The sequence below is a fragment of the Rattus norvegicus genome, chromosome 6, assembly GCF_021556685.1.
Source record: "Rattus norvegicus strain SHRSP/BbbUtx chromosome 6, alternate assembly SHRSP_T2T, whole genome shotgun sequence".
Lineage (NCBI taxonomy): Eukaryota > Metazoa > Chordata > Mammalia > Rodentia > Muridae > Rattus > Rattus norvegicus.
In genome coordinates, this window is record NC_141539.1 from 30,083,509 (window position 1) to 30,103,363 (window position 19,855).

Sequence of the window (19,855 nt, forward strand, 5' to 3'; positions counted from 1 at the left end):
TCCCAGGAAAGGGAAGGCCAGGCCAGGCCAGGCCAGGCCAACTATGCTGGAGCCAACAGAGGACAGCTTGCGGTAAGAGCTACCAAGAGTTAATGTATACCATTTCTTTTCTTTGTTTTTTCTTTCTTTTATTTTTCTTCTTTGTAGCAGAATGGTTGTCCTTGTGTTGCTTTAAAAAATAATAAATAATATTATTAATATTAAATAAATTAATAGATAAGGTCCCAGTTTTGTTTTTGTTTTTTTTTTTTGTTTTTTTTTTTTTGTTTTTTTTGAAAAACAAAAAAAGTTATCTGGTTTTGCCCATTCACTTAAGCAATGCTTTTAAAACCAAGTCAGCCACTCACAAGACAGAGGCAAGGAAGCCAGCCTGGTGCACAAAGCAAGTCCCAGGCCAGTTGAGGTTATATGAGCTGTTGTCCAAAGCAAATAAATAAATAAATAAGGAAGGAAGGAAGGAAGGAAGGAAGGAAGGAAGGAAGAAAGACCTGGAGCTAAAAAGATGATTCAGCAGTTACAAGTACTTCCTGCCTTTCCAGGGCACTGGAACTCTGTTCCCAGCAACCCTGCTGGGCAGCTCACATTTGCCAGCAAGTCCAGTTCCAAGACAGTCATCACCCTGTTCCGGGCTCTGTGGGCACCTGCATACACATGGCAGACACACGTACAGAGACGCGAATTCACATAGACATCAATAAAATTGATTTAAAAAAACCCACAAAGCAAGTATCCAGAACCCGATGACACACTGTGGTAATCCCAACACTAAGGAGGCAGAGACAGGAGGATCGGGAGAGGGCTCATTGAGAGTTTGAGACTAGCCTGGGCTACGTGAGGGCTTGCCTCAACAAGGAAAGAACTAAGTGCCTTGTGAACCTGAAAATGCACTGCAAGTTTCTACAAATGAATGTCTTTTTCTCATAAACTTGTACATTCGCCGACCCAGAGACCTCTAAACACAAAAGAAATTCAGTTTTTGTAATGCTGGAAATCTCTCAGTCTATATTTATAAACACCTCTGAAACGCAGTGCTGTCCTGTGAACCTCGTGGGGTGCAAAGCCCGGGTGGATCACGGTATTAGAGCCCTCTCGCGGCAGTCAGTCTGGCCTCTGTATTACGGACACACAGTCACAGAGACGTCTGGAAGGACACATGCGATAACACTGGTCTTGCTTACTTCAAGATCAAAATTAGTGGTGACCTATTTCTGCCAGTATGTACAACCCTGACTGTCCTGCGGTTTATTCTGCAAGCTCAGTCCCTTCATAGAGCAAGATGGCCTCAAACTTAGAGACCCACCTGCCTCTGACTCCCAAATGCTGATATTAAAAGCATGCCCGACTTATTCTTTTCACTTTTCAGTAGACTTGAAGTTTTCAAAAGTTTGGAAAAGAAGCCAAGTGACAATTAAAATTATTCCTCACGCTGCCATTGAGCGAATGTGTAATCCTATCTCTTATGGACAAAGTCCGTGCAGCGGGGAGAGGGTGGTGAGCTGGGGGCGGGGGTGGGGGGGTTGTCCATTATGGAAATGAGGGGGAGCCTGCAGTCTCTGGTGCTTCACTGTTACACACTACAAGTCGCCCATGCTGCTTCTGCCAAGCTGGGTGTTTGCTCAGGCTAGTCCACTGGGTCTGTGTTCAGGCCCAGGACATGAGAATATCAGCTTGGGGGCGGGGGAGGGAGGCACTGCCCACTTCGGAGAAGCTGGAGGGAATTGGAAGGCGCAATCGGAAGACCCTGTGTCCTCCAAACTGGGATGCATTTCGGGGGCGGGGGGGAAGAAAGAAAGAAAAAGAAAAAAAAGAGAAAAAAAAAAAGAGCTGGAAGCACCTTGGAGATTCCCGAAGGCTGTAGGAGAAAGCGGACAAGTTCACCAGGGCAGCGTTCTCAGGCAGCCCCACTTCCTGCGGGTAATGGCGTGCTGATAAGAGAGTTGCCCGGAGGAAGACTGACACCTTGTGGTTCACTTTGATTTTGACGATTTCCACTTGGACCCCAGAAAGAAACCAGGGCAACTGGACAGGCCTAGAGAATGAACATCCATTGGCATTCCTTGACTCTAGGCGCAAAAGCAATTCCACCGTGTTCACGAAACTTGAGCAGCACACTGGATTATACTGCAAAATCCACAGCCAAGATGTCCGCTGGAAGAAGGAGGCCTGGGTCCCGAGAACAGCCATGCTCTCACCACCTCACCCGTTTGGTTTTTTACAAGCTGAAAATCTCTCCGTTAACCGAGATTAACAGAAGGCCTCAATTCTAAGGAGTTTTAGTTGCAGGTTTCCAGAACACCTCTATCAAGGAACTATTTGTCCTGCCTTTCCTGAGGCACTCATTCATGAGGTAAGAGTTGGCAGGCTCTGGTCATCTGTCCCAAATACCCAAACCTATGAAGGCAGAAGCAACAGGCATGATTTTTCCAAAGTTAAAAAAGAGAGGTCTGGAGAGATGGCTCAATGGTTAGAGCATTGGCTGCTCTTCCACACAGCTCTCTGTACCTCCAGTTCCAGATCTGACTCCCTCGCACAGATATTCATAAAGACACAACACAGACACAACAATGTGTTGTTATGTTAAATGGTTAACAATAATAAATTTATTAAATAAATGGTTAGAATAATAATCAGTTCTTTCTAAGCAAAGAGGAATGCATTCAGTTATAATATTCCAAGAAATCAATTCTCATAAGCCTACTGACTGTCAAAGAGCAAATCTAATTTCTATAGGATTTATGTTTAATTTGGGTCAGGAGTGTTTGCCCTGTGAAACTTGACCTGAAATCTGTTGAAGCCAGATGAGAGGCAACATGACAGATCTATGGAAATCTCAAGTACCAAAGCCTGCACCCAGACTCCTACCTATCTGCAAACGTTATCATCTTTATCAAATTTGCGGCACTTAGAGTCACCCAGGAGACACTCTGGGCACTCCTGTGGGGACATTTCCAAAGAGGTTTAACTGAAGAGGAATACCCCTCCTCGGGTAGCACCATCGCACAGACTGGAGCCCCAAACCCAATAAACAGGAAAGGATACAGAAAGTGAATGAGTGCTAGCATTCCTCTCTCCCTGCTTCCTGATGGTAAGCAGTGTGACCAGCTGCCGTTTTCCTGCTGCCGAGCCTTCTGTGCCTTGATGGGCCACATACCCTCAAAATGGTGGATCAAAACAAGCTCTCTTTTCTGAAGTCGAGTTTCAGCATCCTAGAAAGATACTGGCACAGCACCTACACAGTAGCACAAGGGCCCGGGAAACGCCCTTATTTTATCAGGGCACTAAAAACAGCCCATATGTCATGGATCAGGAAATGCTCCGACAGTCTGAAACTCCAGGGTGGGACAGTGCCTTAGTTAGGGTTTTACTGCTGCGAATAGACACCAGGACCAATGCACTCTTATCAGGATAGCATTTAATTGGGGCTGGCTTACAGGTTCAGAAGTTCAGTCCATTATCATCAAGGCAGGAGCCTGGCAGCATCCAGGCGGGCATGGTGCAGGAGAAGCTGAGTTCTACATCTTCATCTGAAGGCTGCTTGGAGAAGACTGGCTTCCAGGCAGCTAGGAAGAGGGTCTCAAAGCCCAAGCCCACAGTGACACACTTCCTCTGACAAGGACACACCTCCTAATAGTGTCACTCCCTGGGCCAAGCATATTTAAACCATCGCAAACAGGAATTGGTATAGGAGTCCCCACACCCTGAACTGATCTTGACACACTTGAGAATGGTGAAGTTTTGTTCCTAAATTGGTCAGCTCTCCAAAGCGCATTGCCTAAGAGTTAGACCACAGACTGCTACATACATATAGGATACCATCCGTGTGGAGACAAAGAAACCAATTGCCTCTCATCAGCGCATCTGTCTGATGCAGATCCACAGAGAAAGATGAAGAGGGACCAAGGTCAGAAAGAACTGCTGTTGCCTCCACATGCAGTTGAAGAGGATTAGGGGTGATGGGCTCTGGCCTAAGCCACAGCCTTTGTCTTCTCTTTAGAGCAGTGGCTTTCAACCTTAACGCTGTGGATCTTTAACATAATTCCTCCTGTGGCAATGACCCCCTAAGTCTAAAATTATTCTTGTTGCGATGTCATAACTGTAATTTTCCTGCTGCTATGAATTGTAATGGAGATATCTGTTTTTTTCAAAGGCCTCAGCCAACCCCTATGAAAGGGTCCTTGACAACCTCCAAAGGGTCAAGACCCACAGGTTGAGAACCACTGCTTTAATAGCGTGCATTCTACACCACTTGCCTAGTTTAAGTAGCTTCTAATGTTAGGCTGGCCTGATGTCTCAACAACGAAAGGCACTCACCTCCAAGCCTGTCAGCCACTGACACGGATCTGCCTATGAGTTGTCCTCTGACTACATACATGACATGAGATGCAAGTGCACATGAGAGAGAGAGAGAGAGAGAGAGAGAGAGAGAGAGTGTGTGTGTGTGTGTGTGTGTGTGTGTGTGTGCGCGCGCACACTCACCCAAAGAGGAATAATGGTAAGATCTATCAAAAATGAGCTTTGTTTCCTTTAGAAAGTTTAGTATTTTCCAAAATCTCTTCAATAATGTCATACTTTCAGAACTATATAGGTTTTTTCTTTCATTTTACATTTTTTAAATTATAATTGAGTTACATTTCTCCCTTCAAACCTACCCTACCCTCTTTCAAATTTGTGGCCTCTTTTCTCGCTGTTCTTGCACACATATATGTACGTACACGGGTATGCCTGTCTGGTCTACATAAATGTTACTTGTATGTTTTCAGGGTTGACTGTTGGTGCTGTCCAACAAATCGGTGTGCTCTTCCCCGGGGGACGATAGCTCTCCCATTGCTGGCTTCCTCAGTTCTGCGGTTGTGTTGTTTCAGCCTCATGGGCTCTCTGCCCACTTGGGCATGTCTCTTGGCCTCGTCCCATTCAGCTCATGTTGCTGACTTTACGGTTGTAGCTTCTGACGTTACCAGGAGGCACAGGCGCACAGAAAGCTCCCTGGTCCTCTACCTCTTACAATCTCGTCTGAGCCCTTTTCTGCAATGCACCCTGAGGCTGAGGTACGGATGGGAGTGTTCTGTAGGTATACCCACTGGGGCGTGGCTCCACAACTCTGCGTTTTGATTGGTGTAAGGTTTGCTGTAGCAGTCTCCATCTGGTACTAAGAGAAATTTTCTTGATGAGGGGTGAAAACTAGACTTATCTATCCATAAGGATAAATATCTATAAATTGTTAGGGATTGTGCTGGTTTGGTAAATCAGTGAGTAAGTTCTTCTCTAATAACCATGACCTCACTAGCACGGATTAGTTAGCTTGGTTTCCGGTACCAGGCACGGCTTCCCTCTTTATGAGTTCTTCTTTTAGAGAGCTGTTGGTTACCAGCAAGGTGTGCCCGTCACTACTGCACCCTTTGATTACCGTGCCATGCTGGTTGTTGATGGTGACCATTGGTGTCATGGCTGAGTGGGACTGTGGGGTAAGACCTTTGGGTAGAGCTGGGTCATATGGTAAATTTATTCCTAGCTTTTTTTTTCTTTAACTGCACCAGTTTGCAATCCCACGATGGCTCCAGCATTTGTTGATGGTTAGAACAGTAGTTTTTAGCTTTAGAAAGACTTTGTCTACTCAAAGGGCTAAATTTCTTTAAAGTGCCAGACTTAAACAGAAATTTTCTCTATAACCTACCCCTTACTCTTTTCTTCCCATACTAGGAAGGAAAATGTCTAACGGTCACTCTGAAAATAATCCCTTAAACAGCCCACCCTTGATCCGAGGTTCTCTCCTTTACTGTCTCACTGGGTTCTTGCAGCATCCTTGAGGCAGATGGCATGGCAGTTCCTCTCCTGTCTCCCACCAAAAAAGGAAAGAAATGAAGTCAACATTGACAGTTTTCATGCTGTACTGTGAACCCGGAATTGGTACTCCATGTTTCTTTCTGTCCCTTGGTAGGCTCCTCTCATGATGAACTGAATCATATTCTGCTGATCCTCCTTTCTTATACCCAAATCTATTATAAGTCACCAATTAAACAGGCTGCCAGTTGTACAATGTGACAGCCCAAGACACAGAATTTTACACCTAAAAATTGGTTAGAATGTTCACCTTATTCATGTGTATTTACCACAGGCGGGGGGAAAAGACTTTGCCTGGCTGGGAATAACTATCAAGATCAAAGTCTAACTGAATCTGTCATTAGATGCAACAACACAGACTGTGGGGGAACCGGCAGTCACAACAAACTACCAGGCTCACAACCCTAGCCAACAGCTTTAAATGGTACCTAAGGAAACCGAATGTGGGCAAATCTTTTTTTTTTTTTTTGGTTCTTTTTTTTCGGAGCTGGGGACCGAACCCAGGGCCTTGCGCTTCCTAGGTAAGCGCTCTACCACTGAGCTAAATCCCCAGCCCCAATGTGGGCAAATCTTAATTAAGTCACTGCCCCTTAGAAAAGGAGAACTGGGGTAGAGGGAGAAGACCAAGCACTGCCCTTAAGGAGGCCAAGACATCAAAACCCACCATGGGGAAGCGACTACAGCTTTCCCCACCAGCCGCTGTGAAAACCTTCCTGTCCATCTTTCTACCGCAAGGTCACACACTTGGTTCAAAGTCATCAAGTGACAAAACTGGGTTACCATGCAACTTTCCTGTGTAGGAAGTAGGAACACTCACCCGGCATGCATTCTGCTGTGGCCTTTTTTCTTAATGAACAAATGACAAACATTAGCACAGTGACCACCAGGCTAGCTAAGAAGGCTACAAGGTCAAGCCTCATCGCCATGACTGCCTGAAACAGTCCACACTCTCCCTCCACTCACCACCAGCCCCAGATCCAGGAAAGAGGAACTAGGAAACGGACAAGTGTTGTGGGACAGGCCAATGGCAAACACTTTTGCTATCTCTTCCTAAGAACCGTAAGTGTTTACACCTGTAAAGATCAGGAATTCTTCCACTTTAAGCCATGATAACCTACAACAATCAAGCCAACTCTGTGGGTTTTGAGATAAAGCTTTAGTGCTATTGCCCAGTGTGAGTTTAAGACCCTCCTGCCTCAGCCTCCTCAGTACTGTGATTACAACAGGTACCCACAACTTCTGTACTTTTCATTTGATGTCCGTACCTCCTAGCAACTTTCAAGCAAACTTCATTTTGCATGGGCTAATTAGAAATGCTATTGTCTCAAACAATTTACAAAACAGAAATTACCCACTGTTATCAAAAGGCTACTGAGTAGTCTGCTCTCAGCCAGTCAGCTTTCACCAGATAGACTGCTCACATCCGTGATGCAGGCTTCCTGTCTGAATACGTTAACAAGCTTGACAATTGTTAACCCATCAACGCCTCTGTGGCTTCATTCCACCCACCGCTCTGTGAATTGGTGTAGTTTTGTCAGCACAAGCAGTACTGTGAAGTACCACGGTCAAGACCACTACAATAGACTAAAAATCTGAACTGTATGCCTGAGATGCCTTCAAAGGAGGGACCAACAAACGGTCACTTAAAAGGAAATGTAAAAAAATCATTGTCTGGGTGGGTTCAGTTGGAGACCTGTCAATCACAGTTCAGAGAACCTTCAGCTAAGATGTTAAGGATTCAGATCTGAAGAGATCGCCAGAACCAATCACTTCTCTCTGGGTGTCGTTTTGCTTTTGTTTTTCCTGCTGGAATGCTGGAGCACACCATGCCTTGTGCTTCTCATTACTCACCGTGGAATCTCGAGACCGCTCTGTAGCAATGGTGCATCTGTGTCAATGCTGAGCTGCTATCCCCGTTCTAGTCTCTCCCAGCATCACTAGTTGACAGCATCACTGCTAAGCACTCCAAGTTGCTGAAACGGGCCTTAGGCAGCAGTGCTAGGTTGATGCCCGAGACATGGCTCATTTCAGTAGTCAGGGTCCTACCAAGACAGTCTTTCTGAACTGTGGCAGTGGACCTGATGCCTGTCACACGTTCCCAACAAATACAAAGGTTAACTTCAAAACAGCCCAACAACAATCCCCTCCAACCGCCTGACCACCACCTTAGTCCAAGTCACCAGTGTTTTCACATTAAGCATCCTGTCCTGGGTAACTGGATTCTCAACTGGAAAAACTGAATTCTGTTCAAAAGCAACAGCCTTTCCCTCCCATTTCTGAGCATAAACCACAGAGCCAGTGCTCACCTCCCTGGCCTAGCCTCACTCACGGTTTCTCTCTTGCTGACCTTCCAGCGTGACCTGCCCTTAGGCCTTTGCTAAGGTTCTCCCAGAGAATGAGTGCACTTGACCCACCTCCTCCAATGTTCAGATCTTTCAGTAACCAGATTGTTTTATGTAACCTACACCTTCCTACCAGACTCCCTTCCTCCTTAAGTTTTTTTTATTCAACACTTATGTACCAATTTTCTACACATTCATCCCTACCTCCCCGACAAGCCATGGGCTCAATACTGTAATAAATATTGAGATAACTTATCTGTGGCAAAACACCTCCTCAACCAAGAAAGTTAAAGACAAAGTGCTCAGGGTGAGTCCACACACACGAGCCTCAGTCACACTAAGAAGGGCGAGGGGGTTGGGGTTGCAGGGGATGGGAGCCACAGCATATCTTAGCTTTTAAGGCCTCAGTCTTTAGATCTATTTATCCAAACCATGACAAGCGAATGGGCTAGTTTGCCATTGTTCATCGATATAAATACACTGTGCACCTAGAACCAGTAGAGTGGACGATGAGTCAAGTGAGCGATGTAGCAAGGCATGCTGGGAATTGGCCTTCACAGGGATCACAACTCACCCATCAATTCCAAACCTTCCACATTAAGGATTCAAACTCTCACAACCAGAAGTTTTGACATCTACTCACATAAAAACATTCCATACTCTGTAGTTGTCTATATATACCCAAGGCAACCAGCACACAACCCCAGTACTGTACAACACAATTTATATGAACCCCCCAATACCAAAAATAACACAAGCTGAGACCAAGTAGGACATGTGATCATGGACAATGGTTGCAGGCTTCAAAGTTTTCAACAAAGAAGTAGGAAGACTGAAGGCACCACACAAATAAATTTCATTCTCAACTGGTAGGACACGACTACCAATTGTCTAGTGAAATATTCCTATCATGAAAATAAGTAGTGTAGGTCTTAGTAGATTCTTCTAAACCGAAAACAAAAAACAAAAACTTCCCTTGTCTCCTTATCCCTAAATTAGACATAAATGCCTCCTGTTTGCCTAGAACCTTGGAATACCGAGTTGCAACGCAACCAGATGAGACTAAAAAAATAACCAGATGTCACTGGCGAGAGAGTAAAACAACATGCCAATTGCTTTACTGTTGCAAATGTAATTACACAGCAAACCTTAAAGTATTTACCTGTGAAGTCTAGGCGTGAAACCACCTTAAAACCCTTCACACCGTGATCCCTAAGCCCAAACACATGGCTGTACATTCTCTATACACACCACGAGACACGCGCTGGGTAAAGATGAGCATTTATTCACTTTACAAAGAGAATGGTATTAAATTGCCATAAACAGCTCCATTTATAGACAAAGAACAACTGTACATCAATCGCACCAGCAGCTTGCCCAGGATGCCCTTCCCGCTTCGGCTGTGCAGCCTGCTCTGTCCCTGATGGAAGTCCTCCCAGGGAGCACTTTTCTTAGTCACAGGTGGGAAAGCCTCGCATCTGCTCAGTCCTTCTGCAGACGACAGCTCTCCATCTGCACCCCTGACTGAACGAGTTAGTACTGGCCCACTCTTTAGAAACAAGACAAATTACTGGTAATTTGAAAAAGCTGTGTAGCACACCAAAATACTTATTTATACATACATAAAAAATCTTGAGTAAGATTTATCATTTTGAAAGATAAACAGATACCCTAGCCCTGCTAAGAGCGGGTAATGAAAAGGAACCAAAATGTTAAATTACTGAATTATAAAAATAGTCTCTTTGGAAAAAAATTCCAGCAAGGTTATTATCTAAAACCAAAGAGAAAAAAAAATAAACAATTGTTCTCTGATCCATTAGTCATTTAAATAAAAATGGAAACCTTCAAAAGCAGCTAGGACAGAGGGTTACAAATGGCATGATGAGCAGGTCTCATCTGTGTACTGATGAGCCTTTACAGTCTGCAGACAAGAGCCTTAGCATGGCTGAAGCTTTGCTTCTTTAATTACCATTATTTTGTTTTGTTTTAAAAAATATCTGACATGACACTTTAAAAAATAAGTGGTTATTTGGGGAAGCCCTCCAACCACCCAAACAGATCTGGATCAGATCACAGTGAGTGCTAAGCTAGGGAGACCGTGACTTTATTTCTGTAAATCACCATTTTCACTTGAACTTTTAGTTATCCCTTCATCTTTTATGAAAATGTATCAAACGAGACGTGCCGGATTAAAAACAATTCGTTAATGCTGCTTGGCATTTGGACCGAATGAAAGATACTAACCTGAGACGAGACCTGACTCCTTCACAAGCGTCCATTCCTGCCCCCTATGGCATGTCTGTACCCCCCAAGTCAGTTTCCGATAGAACCAAGCACACTAGAGTATTATATTATAAAAATATACCATATATTGGACACTCGTGTCAGTACATTGCAGAAAGTGTGTCTATTTACTGTGTAAAGTTTATTAACATTTGAATGAAACACTCTTATTTACACAGTTACAGTCTGGGCACTCAGGACAGGAAGGAGGTGTGGGAATCGCCTCAGTGAATTGGAAGCATATGGTGGCCTCTTGTCTGCTGGCACTGGGCAAGCCTCCCTGGGAGGACGCGATAGACAGCACTGGGCAAGGCGAGCCAGGATTCTTGTGTAACTGGCTGTGTCTGTCTTCACTCTTCTTCACTCTCATTTTCAGGATCTAAATCCGAATCTCCATTCAACTCTTTCTCACTCGCCGCTTCTCTGTCCTCATCTTCCTCGTCGACAGCCTCATCATTCTCACTGTCTTCGTCGACAGCCTCATCATTCTCACTGTCTTTCTCTTCATCCTCATCCCAATTATCCTGGTGGAAACAGCAAAGAAAGGAGTTTATGAAGCTTCCCGACAGTGAGGACAAAAACCAGACAGACCAGAAAACACCACTCACATCAGAATCCTTCTCTGGAATTTCATCGTCAGACTCCTCTTCAGAAGACTCTGAAAGAGAATAGCAGAACAGTGCTAAAGACAGCAATGCTTACACGAGCCACCGAGCACCAAATGCGCAGCCAACGAGCGCTCTGCGCTTCGCATGGTTGAAGCAGGAGCTTGTGTGGCCCGGACAGGCCTGGAGCTTGCAGTCTCCCTGCTTCAGTCACCTAAACTGAGATTACAGGTATAGGGCATACTCCTTCCAAATTCAGCTTCTAACTTTACTGTGACCCCCAAGCCCCTTGTGTTTCTGAGACTGGGTGTCACTGTGTAGCCCTGCCTGTCCTAAAACTCACTCTGTTGGCCAGGCTGACCTCAAACTCAAATGTATCTGCCTGCCTCTGCCTGCCTCCTTCCCTCCCTCCTGCTGGGATGAAGGTGTGCACCACCACCCGGTTTACTACTTCTACTGTTAACACTCATTTTTATTTTAAAATAAAATAAAATGTGCGTGCGTTTGTGTAGACACCTGTAAGAACAGGGCCAGCAGGAACCCAGGGCACCAGGGAGGTGAGTTACAGGCAGCTTTAAGTATGTGATGTGGATGCTGGGAATGGAGCATGCTCTTTACCCCTGAGCCACCTCCAGCCCTAAGATTAGAAACATTATTTCAAGTATCAACAGACTATAAAATCTTATCTTAAAATAGTCAATCATTTTTAGACCACCAATAGGCAGAGGGTGTGTAAATATTCTACACAAGAAATGGTGGGCTATGCATCTATCTAAAACAAATGCTTCTGCACGGTCTGACCCGTAACAAAAAAGCACAAGTTACAGGAAAACAGCCTGCCGTTAATTGTACAGTTTGAGAAATGAAATGCTCAGGGGTGCAAAATAACAGAGCCACAGTGTTACCTAAGCACCTGGGGAATGTAGAGGAGCAAACTGAACGGGCTCTTGAGGAGGGCAGGACAAAACCACCTGCAGGGGTGGACATTACATGAAAAGGGACTGGAAACCCAACTCAGCCTCCTTCATCCAGTTCAAAACAATTTCAGCATTTACAGGACAAACTAAAGTACTTCAAAGGTTAAAGAGCCATTCTTCAAGAGGTCCTGAGTTCAATTCCCAGAAACCAGATGGTGGCTCACGACCATCTGTAATGTGACCTAATGCCCTTTTCTGGCACGCAGGTACACATGCAGAAAGAACATTTATATACATAAAGGAAATAAATAAATCTTAAAAAACAAACAAATACAAAACACAAATCCACAATCACACACAGGAGCATTCTATGGAATCAAATGGTGTCTCTTCAGTAAATTCCCACTCCAACATTAAGATACGAAAGACTTTTACAAACCAGATTTAATGCCAGGTCAAGGCTGGTTTGAATAAGCAAAAACATTTTATACATAATTGGGTTTTTAAAAAAAAGAAGGAAAAAAAAGGAAAAAAAAAAAAAGGAAGCTGACACTGGATAAAGTTAAGGCTGTGTTGCCAGTACCAACACGACAGCTTGGGCACACATACATGAGGCGAAATGTTCAAACACATAAATTAATCTAGGCGTGGTGGTACATGCCTCTAACCCCAGGACTCGGGAGACAGTGGCAGACAGATCTCTGAGTTCAAGCCAGGGCTATAAAAGAAAACCCTGCTTTTCTTTTTTTCGGTAAGGCAGTTAATACCTAAAAACTGTATTCCTACCCTTTAACTTAAATATCCTGGCCACACTTATTTATTCAAAATAAAATAAGTTTTGTAAGCCACTGTGTGCCGTATCTGAGCCCATTCCCCTACAGAGCCACCATGTGACATACACTGTCTGTCATGCATGCTGCTATACAGTGGTGAGGAACACTGCAGCCGTACGTAAGCTGTGTAGGTCGGATTACATGCTGTGTGTGCTGAGGGGACCCCGCTAATGAAGAACCGTTGTTTGTAGTCACCACAGTATTCCATAAATAAGACCGTGATGTCAAACCTACATAACTCTTCTTTCAGAAGTGCTTTAAAGTTGTTTTTCTCCAGTCATAACATACTCATTTTCAAACCTGAGGTCCCCCAATGGTTTTATTTATGAGCTAAGTCTCATAATGAGATACTTATCTCATTAAAAATTAAAATCCAATTTTTAAATGTCAAAATATATAATGCAATTACAAATAATGCTGTCTACCTGCTATCTATTTTAATGAAAAATTTTTTCCAAAGGGTGAGGATGGGGGAGAAAAGTGTCTGCTTCCTCCAACTTTTGAAGATTTGGTACTCCATTTAAATTTTCTTAAGAAAATCTAGCTCCAAGCAGTCAGAGCCCAGAAGACATCAGACCATACAGACCCATCAGAGGTCCCTCAAGCATGCCTAGGCTCTGCTGGCCATGATGCAGCACTCAGTCAGACTCTTAGAAGCATCCAAATGAAAGTGAATACAGCAACCTTCAATCCCGACGCCTTACAAAGCTGCCCTATACAAAACACATAAATCCATACCCTTGCCCCCATGAGCTCCCACACCCCAAACTCTTGCCAACATCGAATCTCAACGCTGACATTTAAAATGTGTCACTGCATGAAGTACTACCTCACTCATGCTGTAGTTTGCACTTCTCTAAAGTCACTACACTTTTACATTTCGTAGGCTTTAAGGCATGAAAAGCAGAATGACCAGTGTGACACAGCAGTCTTCTGCACCTCATAGTCAGTGTTTGCAGCATTTCCTGACAGGCAGTCAGACCTGACACTGAGCCTGCCATGGATGCCGCCTACCAACAGCCTGGCACAGTTCTAGACATCAGGGCTCAGTCGGGATGTGCAAGAGAAGCCTTCCAGCCCTGCTCCTCCTCTATGTCACAATCCCTGTGATTTTCTTGACTGACTCAAGCAAGCAAAATTATTAAACAAAGTAATTTGGAAGTTACTAACAACGTTAAAATACAGGGAAAATTACCGGGATAGCCTTAAGTTTATAGAGGTATTATTATTATTATTATTATTATTATTATTATTATTATTATTATTATTATTATATTACTATTCTCTATAAACATTCTACCTCACATGTTTCCAGTATTCCTGGTTTTGACTGCTGCTATAACGAGGTTTTTCTGAACAGTCCTTGGGTATAGTAACGCTGACTGTTCGCTGCTGGTCTTGGTGCTCAAGACACCTGCTGATGTGCACAGCACCTACTAACAACAGCCGACTGCGGGTTCTATTGTGCCGAAGGATAATGTATGTGAAGTCCAAGGTCTGGAGGGCTTTGACATTGGGAAGAAATAAAAAGTACATTGCTAACTGGTTACTGGCTTCCCCACTTAAGATGAGGAAATTCCTTGTAACCCCGTGGGTGCTTTGTCATTGAAGATGTGTACTTTCAAACTCATCTCTACGCTTAGTGTTCTCCAGGGGAATGTTCAACTGATCACGGTATTAGCAGATTTCTTGGTACATTTTGGAACAACTGGCTTTTAAGTCGGTTTTGGTCATCGTCATTCTTGTTCACCAACACCATAGTCTCCTACACTCAAGTTCTTCTTCAGCCTCTCTGACTAGCACCCGTCACAGACCACATGCCAGTTGCTTGCTTCTCTTGGGTTTTGTCAGAAGTTTGTCTATTTTCAAGAGATGTGGCGGCGAGATTTCACATTCTCACTTACATGCAGAAACTAGGTTTAAAAGGATGCACGTGTGTACATATGCCAACTTATAAATGCAAAATAGTAAGACGTTCCTAAGAACCGGTGTGTGTGGTGTGTGTGTGGTGTGTGTGTTGGGGGTTGGGGTTAGTGTCTTTCTTCAAGGAGTGGTAACAAAGCAGAAGAGAGGACTACCTAGGTTGAGGGGAGGTGATGTGGGGAAAAGCAGTGAGGTGGGGGAAACAGGTGAAAACTACATGAGGACACATGTATGTTTAAAAATTCCATGACAAAACCCATCATTCCAAATGCTAACCTAAAACATTAATTTAAAAAGAAGAGAGTCCATGGGCGTTTCTACAAAGGTAAGGGAATCACATGACTGAGAGAAAACGAAGACCGCTGGCCGCCAGCCCTACTCCAGCCCTTACCTTCTTCATACACCAATTTTGCCTTAAGTCCAGGGGAGGGCATTTTTTTCGTCTTTTCTGATGCTGTAACCTGAAAGAAGAGTTATAAAGCAATTATAACCTTATTCCACATATAGACAACAACACACTCAGCATCCAGTCCACCCTCTCCCACTGCCCTCCTCCAAATGAATGAAGGACCCAAACCAACTTGGAACAAACTGAAGACAAATACAAAAGGGGAAATGGCTCTAGTGTCCAGAAGCCTTGCGCGTGCAGTGGTGAGAGTCCTCACTGCACCAGACTGTGAGCGAGCCCCTGTGAGCCCCTGTGACTCACTGCGCACAGTAACAAGCTGAGCCCAGCACACTGGGGAGAGACTGGGCATATAGTTGGTGAGTGCTTGCCTGTGCTGCGCAAGCAGCAGGCATGGACAGTCAGGCTTCTCTGCTGCCACTCAGGAAGTCACAGGTTAAAGCCGGGGCTCTGACTTGCCAACTTCTTATTGAACTTAGTCTCTTACTGCTTGGGTAACTCTGCATTGCCCTCTCCACTCTCACACCCAGCTCTGAGCCCAAGATCATCTGATTTGCTCACTTGCGTGACGAGAAGAATGAGCTTCCCATGCAGGTGTGAGAGCTTCTGGAAAGTTTTGACTCTGCTTTCCATTAGCTGGTAGAGTGTTCCCAACTGGTGCACCAGGTCAGGCAGCTACAACAAAACAGACAAGTAACCACTCGGCATCATCACATTCTCAAGAGGACACACCACGCTCAGCCTAGCCCAGGAGCCAGCCCTATATAAGGAGGTGTCAGAAGTTCTAGCAACAGCGAGGGTTTGGACACAGCCTTTCCAACAACAAACTTTCAACAGAAGGTTGATAACCACTGCACATCTCTTAGCTGAGAGGTCTTTCCTCTGACTCTTGCCCAGTATCCAGAACATCACCTACACTTGCCATAGGCTCTGAGGCACCAGGAGCTCCTCCCCACTGTCAGGACAGAGCAATGGAGGACAAGGTGAACCTCACCCACAACATTGTACAGATCACTCCTATTAGTCACACCGAAGAATTAATTCAGCAGGAAACCTTCTACTGTCCCTGTAGATGGGGGAGGATCCTATACTCTGCTCTTAAGTTAGACTTTCCTGGCCTCATTCCCAACATCGGAACACAAAACAATTATTGCTTGTCTCCCCCCTTCTCCAGCATCCTATCAGTGTTCACCCGGGATGTACAACAGAATGTGTGCCCATTTAGAAGCACTGAGGAGAGGAGCTAAGATGAGGAAGAGCCGGCCACAGTGCAGGCAGGACATTCGTGAGCCTGTAGAGGAGAGGCAGGCTGAGCTGCACCAGCAGACCCCAGAACCCGTGCCACTGTCAGGCAGGAGTGGCCACCCGCCCCAACACCAGCCTTCTAGAATGGGCTGGCAAGCCTTGGTGTGAATGAGACCTTCCCTCAAGTAAGGCGGAAGAGTGATAAAGGAAGATTCGTGACACCAACCTGGGGTCTCCACACAAATCTAACATGTGCACGTGTGTAGTCCCACACATATGATATATATACACATAAGGAGAGGGGACCTATAACTTAATTACGGAACATTTTCCTTAAGCTAAATGCTAAAACTTTTCAGGAAAATGTACCATAAACTGCTAAGCAAATAAAATTATAATTTTGTTTGTAGGGTACAACCTGACAGCTGTGTGTGATGGCTCATGCTTCTAATAGCAGCACTTGGGCTGCAGCAGACACAGCGGGAGTACAAACAGATGGCCATACAGAGAGTTCCAGGCCTGCCCCAGGCTACAGAGTGAAACCCTGCCCCAACACAAAACAAAACCCGTGGGATGGGGCTGCAGAGAGGACTTGGCAGTTAGAGGACTGAGGTTGAGGTCCCAAAACACACCCGGTGGCTCAGTCACTGGTAACTCCAGATCCAGGATACGCAATGCCCTCTTCCACAGGCATCTGGCATAAATGTATATATGCAGACAAAGTACTCAGACACATAAAATAAAATAAAGGAAAATCTTAATGCGGGCCGGTGAAACGGCACAGTAAAGCTGTTGATGACCTGACTTTGATCACCAAAACCCACATGGTACAGAGTTACATTGTCCTCTGATGTCCACACTTCACACTATGGGCAACCCCCAACACAGAGATACACATACAACATAATTTCTTTAAAATTAAAAACTCAAAACATAGCAAACATATGCAAATATACCAATGTGTGCAGAGTCCAATCACAGTGTAACAGAAAAAGATGATTTTCCTGGCATTAAGATCTTTTTCATTTATTTGATTTATTTATCTATTTTGGTGTTTTATTACAGGGTTTCTCTGTGCAACATAGCCTTGGTCATTATGAAACACACTATGTAGACCAAACTGGCCTTGAACTCACAGAAGGCCACCTTTGCCTCCCAAGTGCTGAGATAAAGGCTTGCTGTAAGAATCTACCTCCTCCCAGGAGGTGATGGTGCACGCCTGTAATCCCAGCACTCTGGAGGCAGGGGCAGGCAGAGCTCCTTACGTCCCAGGGCAGCCTGGTCTACAGAGCAAATCCTAAGACAGGCAGGACTACAGACTGAGCCTCCCCACCCCAAACCATGATGATGATGATGATGATGATGATGATGATGATGATGATGATGATGATGGATAAACAAAAGTCTCTAACCCTTACCAAAGCCTAATCGGTTACTCACCCTCAGAAAAGACTTACCGTGGACAGGTATGACGCATGAATCGTCAGCACACACTTCAGCCACTGGACCATTAAAACAGCACTAGCAAAGAAGAGAAACGCAAGTAAAGGGCAAGCTCACTGATACAAAACAAACAACAAACTAGGTCAGGAGATCTGTGAAGGAAGGCGCCTGCCAAACACTGTATGTCCCCGGCCCTCTCTGTTCTGTCACAGGTGAATCTAATAAAAATGTCTGTAATATATTGGCTTTTGCAGATTCTAGCAATAAGCAGGACAGTCCCACCCCCCGCAAACCCAATTAATATTTCAAAACTGAAGACCAGGCTCTACCTCATATAATTAATTTATTCAAGGACAGTAACAACCATCCAAATATACTCAAATGATTTTCCATTTTATAATCACATTTGAGCCCACCTATAAAGACCAGGCCGGCCTTGAACTCAGAGAGCCACTGCCTGTGCCTCCAGAGTGCTAGGCTTAAAGTGTGTGCCGGATGAATGCTGCTGCTCTTAATTCCTCTACAGAACAGTCGTTTAGCTCAGAGCAGCAGCGCACACCCGCATTCTAGGCCAGTAAGTTACATAGTAAGTCTCTGTGTCAAACCAGAAACTCAGGTCACTGAAACAGCTTACCTATTGGGATGTCCCTGCAGCCTCTTCGTAAGCTAAAGGAGAGAAATACAGTTAACATCAGCACTCCGAAGACAAGCTTTCTCCACCAGTTCCCCAAATGCAATGATGGCTGTGTACAAGCTATCCCACCTGGCAAGCTATTTTTACTCAGCACAACAAATTTGAATTCATTTTCATAAGAGTAATTACATGACAGAAATATAGGTTAAGGTTTGAATGAAAGTTCAACAGACAAACGCACAGCAACTAAATATAGACTGTGACTGCTATAACAGGAAGGCATGGGGTGGGTACACAGTCACCACTAATGGGTACAAGATGCTTCTTGGATTGACACTGAGACGATGTATGAATATGTTATTCATTTTAACAACTGCATCGTATATTAGGAAAGAGTTAATAACTTCATGGTTTATAAACAGTATGTCCATTTTAAAAATACATAAAAAGTATGGAAAAATGCAGGGAAAGCAGATTTTAATTTGGAACAGACAATAACCCAATACATGAGTTGACGTCTCTACAGTTTTTAAATTTTCCTGCCAATGGTGTAAAAATAGCATACACTGCTAACAACTCTCACAGCACTTCATCGTGTCACAGACATAACTTCTCAAGCACAGCTCCTGTCACAGAGCATTCGTCCTTCTGTCTAACATTTAAGAACAGACACCTTGTCTTCTACTATTTCAATAGAACTATACTTTTAGAAAATAAAAGTATATTGCAAAATAAACTTTTAAAGGAAATTAAGTTTTCCCTACTATAACTAGTAAATGAACACTTAAACTGAATCCAGCACACTGATGGCCTGAGGAATCTACTGTCCCTGACACCCAGAATGAATGCTGGTCCCGAGTTTCCATCTCAACACTTGGTGCCCCCGCTGCTTACTGTCTGGGTTTCTGCACTGTGCCACTCCCTCCCTCTCTTAGCCTAACGACTCCCCGTCTTTGTTAACACAGTTAATAGTTACTGAAGAAAAGGCAGAACTAGCTCTTGCAGGAGTCATGCAAGTTACTCTGGTGTCAGAGGCTGGTCCTCTTAGGTAATCTTAATATTCTCTCCAATTCACATCCAAACAGAGGGAAAAAAACACACAGAGTACTTCACAGGTATAAATGGAGAAAGAAAACAAAGAAAGTGGGGTTCCATGGTGGGCTACTTAGTTACAACCCCACACCAGCACAGTCTACACAGCATCCCCGGGCTCACTTTAAACAGCAGCAGTTACCTCCTGCAGCAGTGGGATGACAGCATGCAAGGGCATCCTCAGCACAGTCTTCTTTATCAGGTTTACATTCCTAGTTTGAAGCACTTTCTGTGAAAAAATAACTGACAATTAAGACAAGCACACTTCCAATAAGGATACAGTACCTAAAAATG

General features: G+C 44.4%; 1 protein-coding gene across 1 annotated transcript in view; it reads right to left on the reverse strand.

The window, feature by feature from the left end:
* Window positions 1–9,444: 9,444 nt before the first annotated feature.
* Wdr43 (WD repeat domain 43) overlaps window positions 9,445–19,855 on the reverse strand; it is a 39,342-nt gene continuing 28,931 nt past the window's right edge. The window contains exons 12-18 of the mRNA NM_001037791.2: window positions 19,704–19,790; window positions 18,470–18,501; window positions 17,850–17,913; window positions 15,709–15,822; window positions 15,133–15,202; window positions 11,072–11,121; window positions 9,445–10,987 (exon numbers count right to left, since the gene is read on the reverse strand). Of these exons, the coding sequence (NP_001032880.2) occupies window positions 10,814–10,987; window positions 11,072–11,121; window positions 15,133–15,202; window positions 15,709–15,822; window positions 17,850–17,913; window positions 18,470–18,501; window positions 19,704–19,790 (591 nt within the window). The 3' untranslated portion in view covers window positions 9,445–10,813. The remainder of the gene's footprint in view (window positions 10,988–11,071; window positions 11,122–15,132; window positions 15,203–15,708; window positions 15,823–17,849; window positions 17,914–18,469; window positions 18,502–19,703; window positions 19,791–19,855) is intronic.